Source organism: Rhinolophus ferrumequinum, chromosome 13 (assembly GCF_004115265.2).
Source record: "Rhinolophus ferrumequinum isolate MPI-CBG mRhiFer1 chromosome 13, mRhiFer1_v1.p, whole genome shotgun sequence".
NCBI lineage: Eukaryota > Metazoa > Chordata > Mammalia > Chiroptera > Rhinolophidae > Rhinolophus > Rhinolophus ferrumequinum.
Genome location: NC_046296.1, coordinates 21291228 through 21308582, shown reverse-complemented (window position 1 = coordinate 21308582; position 17355 = coordinate 21291228). Strand labels below are relative to the sequence as shown.

General features: G+C 40.5%; 1 protein-coding gene across 13 annotated transcripts in view; it reads right to left on the bottom strand.

Moving 5' to 3' along the window:
* Positions 1-17355, bottom strand: part of AAK1 (AP2 associated kinase 1) — a 160073-nt gene that overhangs the window by 62712 nt on the left and 80006 nt on the right. For all 13 annotated transcript variants that reach the window (XM_033124376.1, XM_033124381.1, XM_033124380.1 and 10 more), the window contains 2 exons: positions 6694-6802; positions 5055-5197 (listed from right to left, as the gene is read on the bottom strand). In XM_033124376.1, the coding sequence (XP_032980267.1) occupies positions 5055-5197; positions 6694-6802 (252 nt within the window). The remainder of the gene's footprint in view (positions 1-5054; positions 5198-6693; positions 6803-17355) is intronic.

Here is a 17355-nt window from a genome sequence, read left to right as displayed (position 1 = left end):
TTTATTAAGTGCCGTGACAAACAGGATGGTACAATACAGCAAAATCAAAGAAACCAAAACCAAAATGGAAGCGAAAAACCTCAGCCTTTGTTGTGGGTTGATCACTGCATGAGCTGTGCAGGTCACAGCCTTTCTGGACAGAGGTCACCTCATTTGTCAAAGGAGAGGGCTAGCTAAGATGACCTTCCCAGACTGTGACACCATGATCTGTAATAAAAATAATTTCTTATCTTCCCTCAGAGAAAAAAAACATTTCTAAATGGGAGAAATAATCAAAATGTTAAAATAATGTATTTGAGGAAGGCCCTTCCTGAAAGAACAGCACTTCCGTTATGGTTATTTTTAGAACATGAGCTGCTTAAGGACCAGGACCGCTTACATACATATTTCCTATATGTACTTTGAAAGAAAGACCATACATACAGTAGGCAGGGCAAGAGGGGTTTTTCTCAGTGTTGCACGTGAACAAGCAGACTGCACGGATGGTGGCACCGGCTCAACAAGGGAGTACACAGCTGGTCTGGCCTGTGATTTCCCGTGTCCCACCGGCTTTATTCCCAGCGGTGCCTCCTCACGCAAAGGAAATCCTGCTCGTGGAGAAGCAACCAGGAGACCAGTGACAGGAGCGTCAAGAACATCTTGGCTCTGGTTACCACGAGGACTGTGGTGGCTGGTTCCAGCAGTGACACAACTCAGAGTGGCCCAGGCTATGTGATACAGCACATGGCAGGGCAAACAGGAGGTATGTGGGGACTTTTCGCTCCTGCCTCAGGCAGCTGGCGGTGCAGCAGGTAAATCTGACTGCCCACCGTGCACACACTAGTAGTAATCGACCAAATCTAACATGGTGAGGAAAGCATCTAGACAGCACAGAGTGTAAGATCTGGGGAGTTGTGGAAGGCTTCATCAAAACAACCAGGAGTTAACAACTAAAATCAACAGCAACAAGAGCCCTCTGGAACAATCACAATCGAGGCCTCCTCCCAGGGACCCGTTTACGGTCACTACTCCCAAGGTAGAGGGGAAAGGGAACCCCTACTAGTGCTCCGCAGCATAACTAATGGCCTTCAGTATCGATTAAAACACAACTACAGAGCCCGACACCGTGCTCAGTGCCGCGCTGCCTCCTGGGACCACTGAGCAGTGGCAGGGGACAGGGCCAGGGGCAGGCTGGAGATCGGAACGTGGCAGCCTTTTGCTCATGCCACGGCCTCCCCCTCACACTCCAGTTTGCTCCACATCCCTCTGCTGAGACATCTCACAGGCTGTTCAGTGCAGTGAATGGAGAGGTGGGGCTCCTGCTGCCTGAGCCCAAATGCGGACCTACTCCGTGTCCCCAGGCAAGACACTGGGCTCTGTACCTCAGGTTCTCATCACTGGGCGACGCTTACCCACCACCTCTCAGGAGCACTGTGAACACCACGGGGCAATAACATGCCGGGAATATGGAAACTGGGTAGGTACTACTTACGGAAATGAAATGATTACCTTTTTGACCTCATTTAATCCAATAGATATTGAAAAAAGATAAAATAAAGGAAGATTTTCTTTAAGAACATGGGACTAGCACTCCATAAAGGATATTTGAGGGCCTCTGCCTCTTCCCCTTGCTCTCACCTCTGACCCTCTCAGGACGGACTGTGCCGGGATATGCCTGACCGGACATGCACGCTCTCATTTAACCCTATCTGAACCCTAACAAACCTGGCACTGTGTCTCCAGTTCACAGATGAGGAAACTGAGGCTCAAAGGCTGATTAGAGGAGCAACCAAGGAACCTGAGGAGGAGCCAGGGAGAGCACGGTGCCACTGAAGTCAAGAGAGGAGCCGGTCACGAAGGAGTCAGAGGCCACAGCAGGAGAGTCAGACGGGGACTGGAAAGTGTCCTTTGCATCCAGCAATGCGAAGCGCACTGCGTGTTCATCTCTCACAGCGCTTACAATTCTGTCGGTACAAGTCACACCGCGAGCGCTACCGCATCAAGAGCTCCAATATGTAACTGAACTCCATCAGACGTGTGTGGGGGGGGATGGGGCTCCAGAGAGCCCAGAGCTGACACAGTTCACAGAAACAGTGCCCGCACTCACAGCCCAGTGCTGGGGCTGCCCAGCCACGCTCCTCCCCTATTCTCTGCCCCCCACAATCTCTTCTCCAAGGCTGGCAGCAAGGAGGGAGATCAGCTCCATTGAGTATTTTGAAACATATGCTAACAGGCCCAAGGATGTCACTCATCATTAAAGGCAACAACTGAATAAAATGTCAGCGCATACGCAGAGCCAGGGCCTGAGCCAACGGCGCCTGCACTGCACCCTGCCCTGCACTGGCCCTTCTTTCCCGACCTCCTCATCCTCAAAGGCCTCGGGCCCCTTCTGTAGGAATCCGTGGGCTCTGCTCTCGGCTTGAAATGTCCTTCATGCTCTCCGTGACCACCCATAGCCCACGACTACTTCAAAATCCCACTTTTCCAGAAGATTCTAACCACTCCTGTCTGATCTCACTATCTGATCATACATGAAGCCACTGGTTTTCATCTTTCATCATTTTCTTCTATAAAGTTTAGTATTTCACCTATTTCTGTTTCAAGTCTAAATAGTTCATGTACATCCTCTCACCAATACTTGAAACACCTTGAAAGTAAGACCAAAGAATTATGTACTTATGAAGTTGGACAATTAAGTTCGGGAACTTATTGCGACGATGTTGCTAATCTTTTTTGATATCAGAGGGATTATCCATTATGAATTTGTACCAACTGGACAAACAGTTAACCAAGTTTACTATTTGGAAGTGCTGAAAGGCTGCATGAAAAAGTTAGACGACCTGAACTTTTCGCCAACAATTCATGGCTCTTGCATCACGACAATGCACCAGCTCACACAGCACTGTCTGTGAGGGAGTTTTTAGCCAGTAAATAAATAATTGTTTGCTTATTCCCTCCCTACACCCCTGATCTGGCCCCCAATGACTTCTTTCTTTACCCAAAGATAAAGAAAATAGTGAAAGGAAGACATTTTGATGATATTCAGGACATCAAGGGTAATATGACAACAGCTCTGATGGCCATTCCAGAAAATGAGTTCCAAAACTGCTTTGAAGGGTGGACTAGGCGCTGGCGTCAGTGCACAGCTTTCTATCGGAAATACTTAGAAGGTGACGGTAGTGATATTCAGCAATGAGGTATGCAGCACTTTTTCTAGGATGAGTTCACGAACTTAATTGTCCGACCTCGTATACTACACTAGGCTCATATCTACTGAGATGTATTCTCCTTTTTCTATTCAGAAAAAGGGCTGACTATGGGCAGACATACACTGGAAAAGAATGTCTAAGGCTTTTGGAGGTATGTACCTATCTTCCTGAAAGCTAACTGCTTTAGCACAGAAATGCCAGTATATATGTTCCACTTCACACTCACTAAGGATGGCTAAAATAAAAAAAGACATTAACAAATATTGGTAAGGATGTGGAGAAATTGGAACCCTTCTATACTGTTGGTGGGATGTAAAATGGTGCAGCCAATTTGGAAGACAGTTTGACAATTCCTTAAAAAGTTAAACATAGTTACCATATGACACAGCAGTTCCATGCCTAGATATATACCCAAGAGAACTGAAAATATGTGCCTACATAAAAACGAGTATATGGGTGTTCGCAGTAGCCTTATTCGTAATAGCCAAAGTAGAAACAACTCAAAGGTCCATCAACTGATGAATGGATAAACAAAATGTGGTATATCCACACAACGGAATATTCTGCCACAAAAAGGAATGAAGTACTGATCATGTTACAACATAGATGAACCTTGAAAACATTATTCAAGGTGAAAGAAATCAGATACAAGAGGTCTTATACTATATGAGCCCACGTTACATGAAATGTCCAGAGCAGGCAGTAGAAATTAGATTAGTGGTTGGGAGAGGGGGAATGAGGAGTAATTGCTAATGGATACAGGGTTTCTTTGGAGGATGATGAAGTGTTCAGGAATTAGTGATGATGGTTGCATAGCCTTGTAAATATACTAAAAGCCACCAAATTATACACTTTTAAAAGGTGAATTTTATGGTATGTGATTTATATCTCAATTTTTTTTTAAAAAAAGCTAACAAAACAAAACAAAACACCAAAACCTCAAAACAGAAATGACAGTGTGCTGCTGTGATGCTCCAACTTTAGAATATACAAAACCCACTTAGGGTGTTTATTAAGACATAAATTCCTGGGCCTCTCTGGCACCACCACCAAAATTATAGCCCAACAGATTCGGTGTGGAACCCAGCAGCCTGCATTTAACAAACATACCAGGAGGTGCTGATGCAAGTTATTAGCCGTGAAGCACATTTTGCAGAACACAGGTGTAATGAAAAGAAATTGTAATTTAGAATCAGAATTCTGGGATTGCTTCTTCCTAGTTATATGACCTCAGGCAAGTCATGTAACGTCTCTGCTCCTGAGTTTCCTCAATGATAAAATGTAAAGAAGAATGTCGCCCTCCAAAGAAGACAGGCACATGAAAGTGTCCAATAGAGCACATGGCACATAGTCGACGTTCCATAAATGCTAGCGAATCCTAACTGGGTGCCAATTCCATTCAACAAACATTGTCAAGTGACTATAATATGAAAGCCCCAGTGCAAAGGGATGGTAATTAGTTGAATAAATATTAAAAATAATCAATTAATGGATTTTGAAAAGTATGAAATAGACTTTAAAGACCAAGCATCAATGTTTAAAAACTATCTAAATTAGCACATTGCTTTTCATGACCCTGGAAAAATGAATTTGGGAGTATATCAGGAAAAAAAAAATGTGTTCAAGCATTTGATGATTATAAAGAATTTCAGAAGGCTACTTACTTACGTCATGAAATTGATACCTGTACTATACTGTTATCTCTTTTTATTCCCTTTGTATTTTCTCCCTTCAAGCAGAATGCAAGCTTAGAATTTGGGACCATGCCTCAAACTTCTCTCACATCCCCACAGCCTTCGCCGATCCCTGGGGCAGGTAGAAAATACTCTGTAAAAAGACACTTAATGAGACAGTATGGTCTGTTACCTTCAGGTCACGGTGGATAATAGGAGTCTTGCACTGGTGCAGGCGGGCAACAGCTTCACAGGTGTCACAAAATATCTGGAGCACTTCATTCTCTGTAAAACCTGTTTGCAGGCGTTGGTTCATCAGGTTGACCACCTGGCCTCCTGAAAGGGGTACAGAGCGAAGGAGAGGATATAAACATTCAGACTCATCACTTACCCAAGAGAGTGAATGGCTGTCCACAGAGCATCCTGGACTAAGCTAACAGCTCAGCGATCACTCACTGCGCCAAGGATAAAACCCAGGTGTCTTGATTCCCAACCTGGGACTCGTTTTCTTACAAGCCAGTACTTCCTCTAATGTGTCAAAAACACAGCGGCCATATTTTATAAAGCAGCCCAGATGTGAGCTGCCCTCATTATGTCTTCAAGATCAGTTGTAGAAATGACAGTGGTCCCACTCTTAGCTGCCTGGTTAAACTGTCCCCACTGTATATGAGACAAGGCCACAGCTTCAACTTGCCATATGTGTTAGTGAACATCCAGTTGCGCAATAGACCCCAGGAGAAGGAAGAAGACAGCTTTATAGTCCCTGCTTTAGGAAAAGCCTGGTCTCTCTGGCTTCACTACTTGCTGCCTGGTCTGGAGAAATGCTACACCAACATTTAATCTCTAGGACCAAAGACGGATGGCCTCACTTACAAAACTCGCCAGATCCCTGGATGCACTGCCTTGTCTCTAAACATTTTACTGTCCAAAAAGAAATAGGCAGGAGAAAACAAACTGTCAAGTTCAAATCTGGTAGTATTATATTTTACAAAATCAGGTTAACGTTGTTACAGTAAAGGCTGAAATTACTGGTAACATCACATTTTTGTGATTAGCAACATATTTAATTTATGAACAGGTATCTTTAAAGGCAAGGAAAATTAGTGGACATTAGGGTGACTACAACACAGTGAGTCAGTGACCCAAGCTTCTAAGTGGTAGCTGCTTAGGCCAAAAAAGCCAAACCTCTAAACAATGGTTGTATGAAATGCAGTCAACTCTGAATAAATTAAGCCACAGTCTGGATTGCCCAAGATAAGTACTGCTTGAAACTCCATGCTTTTAACTACTTAACTCCACTGTTAAGAGCAGCATGTTTTGAATGTAACCTTCCTGGCAATTACAGCTCTCGAGCAAGGGGAGGAAGGTCACTCCCATTAAACGAAAATAATTCTTTTACCCCATAACACAAGGATGGTGGTGTGGGTGGAGAAGAGAACACATGAGTGAGGGAGTGGGGAAGCTGAAGTATTTCTTTAGTCCATCTGGAGTTGGGTCTTTATTCTGTGCCTTCATCATTTGTTTTAAAGCATCACAAAGAACACATTCATTCTCATTCTCGTACAAGCTCATTCATATACAAGCACCAAACCTTCCTGAAGCTAACAAACATGGAGTTTTGTATTATCCACCACTTTGAACTGTTTGTTCAAAGAATAACCAAGAGGCGATAGATAGCAGGCTCTGTATCTTTTAGCCTTGTACTTTTCCAATCTTTAAAACCAGAAAAACATACATTCGGGTACAGAGCAAATTAACTGAGGTGACCACCATGCCCTTGACAATCAAAGCATTAGTGAAATGAGAGCTCAGGGAACGGTTCATATACTTACCCCGACAGAAGTCCATCAGAATGAGCACTTCCCATACGTCACCGCTACTCACATTGTTGATGCTGGAGTCGATGTAACCCACAATGTTCTTGTGTCCTGACAGGTCCCTCTGTGAAGACGAGTTGAGAAACACATTATTAGTTACAGACATCAATAGAGACAGAAGGAGCCAGTCGGTTCTGTGAGCACAGATAAGGTACACACACAGAGACAACACTAAACAGTGGTGGGAGGGAAGGCTAAGGAACGGGGTCAACAGTAGGTTACCAGCGATCTCTGAGATTCCTGGCCAGATCTTCGATAGCAATTCTGCAACCCTACTAAACCACAGCACTCTCCTAAAGTCAGTTCTAGAACCCAGTGGACACAGGGTGCTGACCTGCTCGCTGCATCAGTGCTCCATGAAAACCAGAAGCAAAGATCCCCATTTCCAGACACTGTCGAGGGGATAAGAGAGAGCCAGTATGAACTATTTAAATATGTGAATGTTTAATTCAGAGAAGTGAATATTTTTTTCCTGGTTGCAGGGACTCGTGTGAATTCAATTTGGCCTTAAACTGAGTTCATGCTGTTTTTCTACCTTTAGGAAATATATGAAAAGAACAATTGCTTTACAAAGTTTTGAAGGGACTACAATGGCATCTAGACCTAAGCATTTTACTTGTAATTAAGACTTTCAAGCCAACCAGCTGGGATATAAATAAGATGGGTCATGTTTCCAGCTCTCTGGTTGGAATTGCATATGATCTCTCACGGGTGCTTTTGGAATTAATTTTGTTTCAGGACCCAGAGAGGCACTAGAAGTTGCCTTACACCCTGGCATACTTATTTCAACATTCATAGAGGTTAATCTTTGCAATGATGATGTTCAAAATCCAAGGTCATTAATGAGCAAAAAGTGAGCTAGCTGGGTTATTAGGATTTTTGCACAAATACAAAATAAGATTTTATTTTTTGAACTAATTCTGAAAAATTATTTTACTTTTGTTTAATAAAAAGTGGGAAGGAGGGTGTGGAAAATATGTGTTTCTGTAAGAGTCAGCTTACATATTTAACATTTTGGACCACAGAATAGTAACTACCACCGCACTAACTGGAGATTTCGCTGTTTACAGTAATGAATAAAGTCTCTTTTAATCTGAAATTACATACCAAAACAAGAGAAAGCATCTCATTATCAAATGAACACAACTGAACCCTGTGCATCAAAGTTAAAACTCATTTTTAAAAAAGTTAAAACTCATTAGAACTTTCCTTTGAGCGAAGGATTAAGAATGGCTATTGCCTCAGAAAGGTAGACCAAAGGTAGAAATGTGCAATTGGCAATAGGGATGTCGATGGAGATCTATGTAAAGACAGTTTCAGAGAAAGGATGGAATGGAGGTAAGAATGGAATTGGACTTGCAAAGAATGGGAGTTGAATATGTATAGCCAGCGACTATACATTACTCTTTCAGAACATTTTGTGCTTAAGAGAGGAACAGCACTGAGGGAAAGAATTTTTAGTATGGAAAAGAATTAGGCACTGGACAATGGAAGGAGCCAGCAGAAGAAAGCTTTAAGATACAGGAGAGAGAGGCTGAGGATAATTGATGAAGAAAAGTTCTATAGATAGAAGAGGTAGGGATTCAAAGCACTGCTAAAGGGACTGGTCTTGGAAAGATATTTCTTTCCTGGCAAGAAGGAAATAAAAACGGATATGCATATTGGTTTAGGATTGGGGAAAAAGGGAATTTGAGTGAGTTCAGATTTACTGTTCTGTTTTTGGTAGAGGGCAAAATCATCAAGTGTAAAGGAATATGAAAAGAAGCTTGATGAGAGAAATAAAAGTCTTAGAACAACTACTTTGGATATAACAGACAAGAGACATAATGAGACAGAAAAGCAGTCTCTGAAGTTCACGTTTCTGCAAGGGAAAGTGCTTTCCGGGCTCATGTGTTAGAGGACTAGCATTCTCTCTGCTTTTCAGTCTTATTATCAACTCTTCTAGAATTTGTTTCCACTTACACAGTCCTGGAAGTAGGCAGAATTAGCGAGAAGTTCTTTGAAACCAAAATGGAGGAGGATCACGTCCTTCAAATGCCCGCAAGGAGGAATGAAGACTAATGCTTCTACATTTAACTACGAAAAAAAATCAGCAATGTTGCCTGAGTTTGTCTCACCCCAAGAGAAATAATAAAGAATCAAGAAGAAAAATAAAAAGCATTTGGAGGAGCGAAGAGGAGGCCACGATCTGTTAGAGCACCCGATCTGGACAGTTAACATCTGCAGATGGCATCCTAGGACAGTTTGCCAAGTTGTCTGCAATGAATTCAAGCCCAGAGTCCTGTTCATTTTGTCTTCTGCAGAAATCCCGAGATATAGCCACGCAGAAAAGATCACCTTTGCAGGGAGTCTATGACTTTTAACGACTTGATGCAGCAGCAACATCTCAGAGTTTAGAATAAAATATCTCTGGTTTATAACTGATAAACCAGATGGAGCAGATCTGTTTGAATGGTTGTGAAACGCAGAAAAGGTTGAGAGAAAATCTTACTGCAAATTGGGACTGACTTGCATTTACTGCAGTGGCTTCAGTTCTCAGCAGCAATAGGCGAGAGGATGTCCCACCTTTCCCTGGTTTTAGTTAAAGGACCAGCTCCAGGCTTATAGAAAGACTGAACGTAAAGGGATGGAACCCACACGAGGGACACCTCAGTTACATCACCTCAGTTACCATCTGTTTACTCAGGAAAAGACAGGACGTGAGGATAATGCTTTGACGCCCTTGGCTACAATTAGTATTTGGAGCATTTGGATACAAGTCTATATGGTGAGGCTAAGTCAAAACCTGAGCTTTGACTTTGAGGTCAAATATATGACGTTGAGGGGTGAACACAATGCAATAATATATAGATGATGTATTATAGAATTGTATACGTATCTAATTTTATTAACCCATGTCACCCCCAATAAATTTAAAAAATAAAAATAAACAACCATGCTTTAAAAAAAGAACCCTGAGTTTTAGGGGAGTGGGGAATGTTCAGTTAAACTACAGGTCAGATCAGTTTATATCATATGACTTAAACAGTGATAAACCTAAAGAGACTGTGTTATCATTTTAAACTTTATTTTTACATTAACATTAAACAAGATTAATAAGGTGCTGACATGTTATTAGAAGACCTGCTTTACTAAATAGACATTTAAAGTGGTTTATAGTTACCTTACTAACTTTCATATTTAACTGCTTGAAGTACTAAAAACATTTTTTTCAAACACACCATTAGAAAATCAGCAAAAGCCCCCATTTGAAAATCAGGCGTTCAACCCAGATTAGGTTGGTGCAAAAGTAATTGCGGTTTAAAAGATTAAAAGTAATTGCAAAACCACAATTACTTTTGCACTAAACTAATACAAATTTCAAGTTTATCTGGGGTCCTAGTTAATGATACTTGCAGCACAAAACAGTATTCTATCCCTAGCTTCAAAATCCCTGTGGAAGGAAAATTCCTATGTAAGAATCTTACGGCCTTATAAGGAAGCGGAGGACTCAAGTCCTAGGTATATCTCTAAAAACCTGTATGTTCAAGAAAACAAAGAAGATAGCATTCTAAATAGCGTATCAATAACATCACTCACCTCAAAATAGTAAAAATGAGTACTGCATATAACTAATTTACCTATATATCATTCTCTCAGGCCACCCTTCCTTGCAATGTCAGTATAATACCTGCAAATTCCCAGCTTTCACTGTGCTTTCATTTGCATGCATATAATAAGTTCTCAAAGAGGTATATTAACTTGTTTTGACCCTCCATTCAAATACTCAATGTTTTCTGATTTTATGACTCAGCACTATTGCTACCTACTTCTAGAATCACGCTATAGTTCCAGAGACGCTTTTGACCAAATTTCAGCTTCTTCTTAATTTAAAGATGCAGTTCTAAGGCCTGGAATTAGCTTATCCCTCCCAAAGTTGCTTTGTAAAGTCTTCTGCCTTGCTATTCCTGACCCCTTTTTTCTCCATTACTCTAAATTTCCTTTATAACTCTCTTCAAGGAGTTATTCACAGGCAAACAAAAACTATCAAGACCAGTGCAGTAGTGAAAACAGCCTGAGATGTGGGCTGGCCCTGGAGTTCTACTGAAGGACCAAGGTATCTGGGGTCCGTGTGGGTTTCTGCTACATAAGAAGTTTCAGGTATTCTCTTGCTTATCCTCACTTTTACTCTCCCTTCCTCAGATCTTACTCATTAATTAATCCTGTACTTACTTGAATAGATCTTTAAGAGTCACTTAGAATCTGATTCTAGAGCAGTGCTGTGAAACTTTAATATGCACATGAACCACCTGGGGATTGTTTAAAAATAGACTCTAATCCCGTGGCTCTGGGTAGATAGAGCCTGGCATGCTCCCGTCAGACCAGTGCCACGGAAGGCAGCAAAGATCTAGGGCAGTGCTGCTGAGAAGGCAGTCGACGAACATTTGCTGGTTAGCACACTGTTACCAGACCACAAGGAGATGAGGAGCTTGTTCCACCACAGACATCAGTCAAGTCACTGAGCTGTTTTCTTTTCCTAGTGAGACTTGACCTATGAGAAGAATCGTTCATTGATTTACATTCTGGCACAAGATCCTTTGAGTAGCACCCATACATTTATATGGACAATTGATTTCTGATAAGGGTGCTAAGACAATTTAATGTGGAAAAGAATGGTCTTCAAAAAATGGCGCTGGGATAACTGGATATCTACATGCAAAAGAATGAAGTTGGATCATTACCTTATAACATACACAAAAATTAACTCAAAATGGACCAAAGATCTAAAAACTCCAAGAAAACATATGTGCAAATCTTCATGATGTTGGATGCTCAACACCATTAATCATTAGGAAAATGCAAATCAAAACCACTAGAATGGCTATAATTAAAAACAGAAACAATACAAAAACGTCAACAAGGACATGAAGATTGGAACCTTGGTACATTGCTGGTAGGAATATAAAATAGTGCAGCTTCTATGAAAAACAGTTTGACATTTTCTAAAAAGTAGAGTTGCCACATGATCTAGCAATTTAGACCATATGTATATACTAAGAGAAATGAAACATTATGTCCACAAAAACTTGTACACAAATGTCCATAGAAACATTAGTTATAATAGCCAAAAAGTGGAAACAACCCAAATAGCCATCAAGATTAAAAAATATGGCATATCCATATAAAAGAATATTATGCAACCATGAAAGCGAACAAAGTACTAAGTCAGACACAGAAGGCCACATATTATATGAGCCCTTTTATAAGAAACGTCCAGAATAGGCAACAGAAAGTAGATTATGGTTGTCAGGGACTGAGGGGTGGGGAAATGGGGAGTGACTGCTAAAGGGTACGGGGGGTTTCCTTTGGGGTGATGAAAAAATGTTCTAGAATTAGATAAATGGTGATAGGTGAATGATTTTGTGAATATACTACAAATCAATTACATTTAAAAGGGTGATTTTGTCTCAATTTACAACTTTTCGTTATAATATGAAAAGTTGGGGGAGACATAAAATAAAATAAACACACAAGGGGAAAAAGAAAAAGAAAACAAGATCCTTTGAGTAACACTGTTTCAGAGCAACCAGACAGGCCATATCTGAAGCCCTGCTATAGCCTTTTGACAAGCAGTTTTCTTAGAATAATGTCAATTCCTTAGGCCATCGGCCCATCTTCAGATAGCCCTCACTGTTGGCCAGTTCTTCCTTACATCCAGCTGGAAACTTCTACCTCCTGATTCGAGACTGTCCTCTTCAGAGCAAAAAGAACAAGTCTAGACTATTTTTTCACTTTTTAAACAACTGAAATATGACTATTTAGATCCTCAAGTTTCTTAAACATACCCACTTTCTTTGACATAATTTTTATTCCCATCATCATCCTGGCTGCTTCCACGTTTAAACGCTTTGCTTTGTCTACATGCTTTTTATAAGAATGGCCCCGGGAAATGAATGAAACCAGGCCTAGTCTGACTCATGCAGAGTAGACCTGCACTATCACCTTCTATTAATTTTATTAATGTAGCTAAACATTACATTCTTTTGGCAGCCACATCATACTACACAGTCATAGCGAATTGACTAACCACTAAGATACTTAAATCTTTCCCCACGCATGCTGTTTTTTTCATCTTTTCCTTCCCAGAACTGTGCTTATAAATCTGATCAAAATAAAATAAAAAAACCCAAGTAGTATATAACCTTACCTTGTTACTTCATCTCATCAGGATCAGTCCATTGCTCCAATTTGTAAGGATCATCTTGGATCCTGATTCTATCACCCAATGTAGCTGTTATATCTTTGAATTTTATATTAGGTACATAATTGATAAGTGTGTCTTCTACTTATTTAACCAAGTCATTCGTTAAATGTAAAATAACATAAAGCTTATGGCGAGCTGCAGTGCTTTTTTACTTAGAAGGCTTCGTCCAGATTAATATGAAACCATTATAAACAGTAGCAATTACACCCAGCATCCAACTACACTCTCCAGCTTGCGCACAGATCTCTGGTGAGTGTCCTTACCCAGAGGACACAATCCAGACACTGGGTCTGCTGCACTGCCCTCAGCTCCCGGTCTAGAAACCTCTAGACAGGAGGATGTGATGTTGTCATGACATGGCTTCTTCTTACTCAACCTGAAGGCACTTTGGATCCCTGCTTATTCGTCCAAGTAACTATAACACAGCTTAAAATTTAATTTAATCTTTACAAATAAGTAATATATTAGCACTCAGATAGTAAAAAATAGTAGACAATTATTTTCCACCTCAGTGCTTGTTCCCCGTAGGGAACCCTGCCCCTCTCTGTCCTTTCCTCCTTTCTTCCTACCTTCCTCCCTCCCTCTCTCTCTCTCTCTCTCTCATCCTTCCAGTGTTTTTTCAGGCAAAGTCAAACAACATGTATTACGTACATGTACACAATTCTTACAATCTCTGAGAGAGGTAGGGCTGGGGTTATGGTCTCTATCTGACAGAAATCTGAGTCTCAGGGACGTAAAATCATCACAAAGGGCTTTGATTAAAAATGTCAGGAATTTTTTTTTTTGAAGTTAGTTGAATACATGCACTTATCTCTGCGTCCTTCTATAGCCTCACTAAGTGATGTAAAAGTGTTTGCTTTTTAAAAGACATAAACTGAAGACTTCTCCTTCCGGGAAGATGGAGTAAGATGTTTTTTCCCCTACTCCCGCTAGGTTCAACCAAATACGTTGGACATTATATATAAAACAAACATAATAAGAAGAGTCTTAAATGTGAGAGGAAGGCAGACTGGCTAGGAATTTTGTGATCCAAGGAATGAGATGGTTGTGAGTTGCCTGGGTTTTCTTTTTGCTTCCTCTATCCCTGACTGGAAACTAAGGAAGCCAACAAGCTGAAAGCACCAATAAGCACAGACAGAAAGCCCCAATGAGAGTCTGTTCTCTCTCTAGCCAAACGTAGGAGTGTGGCAATGTAGTAAGAAAGAAACTCATAGATACTAACCCTTCTACTCCAGTCAAAAACCACAGAAAACAACTGCAGCCCTCCCCCAGCCAGGCCAACAGAGGCCAAGAGGGAGCCAAGATTTCCATCCTCATGGGGCTACAACAGATCGCCCCAACCCACCCACTGGGTTGTGGTAGAGAAGGCTGAGTAGGGAATCAGGACCTTCATCTCTGCAGGCAGTAAGGGGATGGTGTCAGAGGAGGCAAAGCGGAAAGTCAGGACCTCACAACCACCAAGTCTACGTAGGCCAACTCCCTCCCCCATGGTGCCAGTGGAGGCCACAAGAGGAGCAAGAACAAGGCTCTCCTGCCTTCCCACCCAGAAAGTATCAGTGGAAGCCTACTGGGGAACCAGAACTTCCACCCCAATCCTAGTAATGAAGAGCACCCCCTAGGCTGTCAACAGAGGCCCAGTGGGAAACCTGAACTTCTATCCCCACCTAGTAATAACAAGGGAGCACTCCCTGGACCCCCCTCAACACCCTGCCAGAACATAAACCAGTTAAACAGGTTTATCATACGAAGAACCAGGAAGATCTCAAACTAAACAGGAAAACAAAAAAATCAACAGATGCCAATATTGAGATAACAGAGATGACAGAATTATCAAGCTATGATTTTAAAGCAGTTATAACAAAAAAAAAATGTGTAAATCAGCAATTACAAACATGCCTAAAACAAAGGAACAAATAGAAAGCCTCAGCAAAAAAAATAGGAAGTTTCATCAAAGAAACAGAAAACCTAAAGAACCAAACAGAAAGAGACAGAAGAAAAAAAATCAGGGGGGAAGGGAGGTGGTAGATGAGGGTAAAGGGGATCAAGTATATAGTGATGGAAGGAGAACTGACTCCGTGGTGAACACACAATGGGATTTATAGATGATGTAATACAGAATTGTACACCTGAAATCTATGTAACTTTACTAACAACTGTCACCCCAATAAACTTTAATTAAAAAAAAAAGGAACCCAGTGCTGACTCATAATAAAAAAAAATCAGTGAATTGAAAGATAAAACAATAGCAATTACCCAATATGAAAAAAGACCAAATAGATTTTACAAAACGAACAAAATAAATATGCATGAGTCCATACTGATATAGATAAATGACTGAGTAAATAAATAAATGTGGGAGAAGAGACAAATCTCTTTTGCAGAAGAATTCCAAATAATTCATGTTGAAACTCCACCCTAAAGGAGGGAAAACACAAATCCCTACTCCTTAAGTTGGGCTGCGCATAATGACTTTCTTTCAAAGAGTATACAGTACAGAGAGGGGCGGAAAAGGACTAACTCTGCAGTGGTGAAACCTGATAAACACTGCCTGGACCCGGTGGTCAACATCAGCATCCACAGGGAAAATCATGATTACACTATATGCCCCTGACATGATGTGATTAAAATGGCACTTCAGCTCTGTTGTTTTCCTCCAAAATGACAACCCAGTCTAATCATGTGAAAAACATCCAGACAAATTCCAACAGAGGCTACCCTACAAAATATCTGACCAGTATACCCTGAAACTGTCAGAGTTATCAATAATAAGGAAAGTTTGAGAAACTGTTACAACCAAGGAGAGCTAAAGAACACAAAAATTAACTAGGATGTGGTATTATGGACGGAATCCTGAACAGAAAAAGATATTAGTTGAAAACAAAGCAAATGTGAGTAAACTATGCACATTAGTTAATAATAATGTATCAATACTGGTTCATTGATTGGCAAATGTACCATCCTAACATAAGACGCTAATAACGGGAAGCTGGTTGGGGGAGTATATGGAACTCTCTGCACTATCATCTCAATTTTTCTGTAAATCTAAAACTTCTAAGTCTTAAAAAATAAAAAACAAAGAACAGAACCTCAGGGAAATGCACAAATACAACAAAAGATCTAACATTCGTGTGATCAGAGCTTCCAGAAGGAAAACAGCAAAGGGGAGCGAATGAAAAAGTACTTGAAGATATAGTGGCTGAAAATCTTCCCAAATTTTGCAGAAAATCATATACCTATAAACTCAAACAGTTGAGCAAATCCCAAACAGAATGAACCTAAAGAAATCCACACCAAGATACATCATAACCAAACTTCTGAAAATAAAGACAAACAAAAATATAGAAAGCAGTCAGAGAAAAATGACACATTACCTATATGGAGAAAAACAATTTGAATTGGTCGGTATCTCATCAGAAATCAGAGGTCAGAAAATTGTGGCACATTTTGAAAGAAAAGAATTGTTGTCTAGAACCCCACACCCAGCAAAAATATCCCTTAGGAATGAAGGGGAAATTAAGACATTCTCAGATAAAAGGAAACTAATAGAATTTGTCACCAGCAGACCTACCCTAAAAGAATGGCTGAGAAAAGTTCTCTAAACAAAAAGGAAATGATAATAAAAGGAAATCTTGGCACGTCATGAAGGAAGAACACAGTAAGAAAAAAAATGTGGGTAAATAAAACAGACATTCTTTCTCCTACTGAAAGTTCCAAATTAAGTTTTACAGTGGAAGCAAAAATTACAGCTGTCTGATGTGGCCCTAAATGTATGTATAAGAAATATTTAAAATAATTATAAATGGGGAGGGTTAGGGAGGAAAAGGTGGGTAAGATTTCTATACTTCATTTGATTTGGTAAAATAACACCACCAATAAATTATACACATACACTATATATGCCAATCATATTAATTAGAATAATACTTAAAAGTTATACCAAAAAAATGGCCAACAAGCATATGAAAAGATCCCCAATATCACTAATCATCAGGGAAATGCAAATTAAAACTACAATGAGATACCACCTCATACCTGTTAGGATGGCCATTATTAGAAAACAAATAAAACAGAAAGTAAGTGCTGGTGAGGATGCAGCGATACTGGAACTCTTGTGCCCTGCTGGTAGGGATGTAACATGGTACAGTCACTACGAAAAACAATATGGAGGTTCCTCAAAAAATTAAACATAAAATTACCATGTTATCCAGCAATCCCATTACTCGGTATCTACCTAAAAGCATCAAAAACAGGATCTCAAAGAGACAGTTGCACACCCATGTTCACAGCAAGAGGTAGTTTAAGCCAGGTGGTAGAAGCAACTGAAATGTCCATCAATGGATGAATGGCTAAAGAAAATGTGGTATATACACACA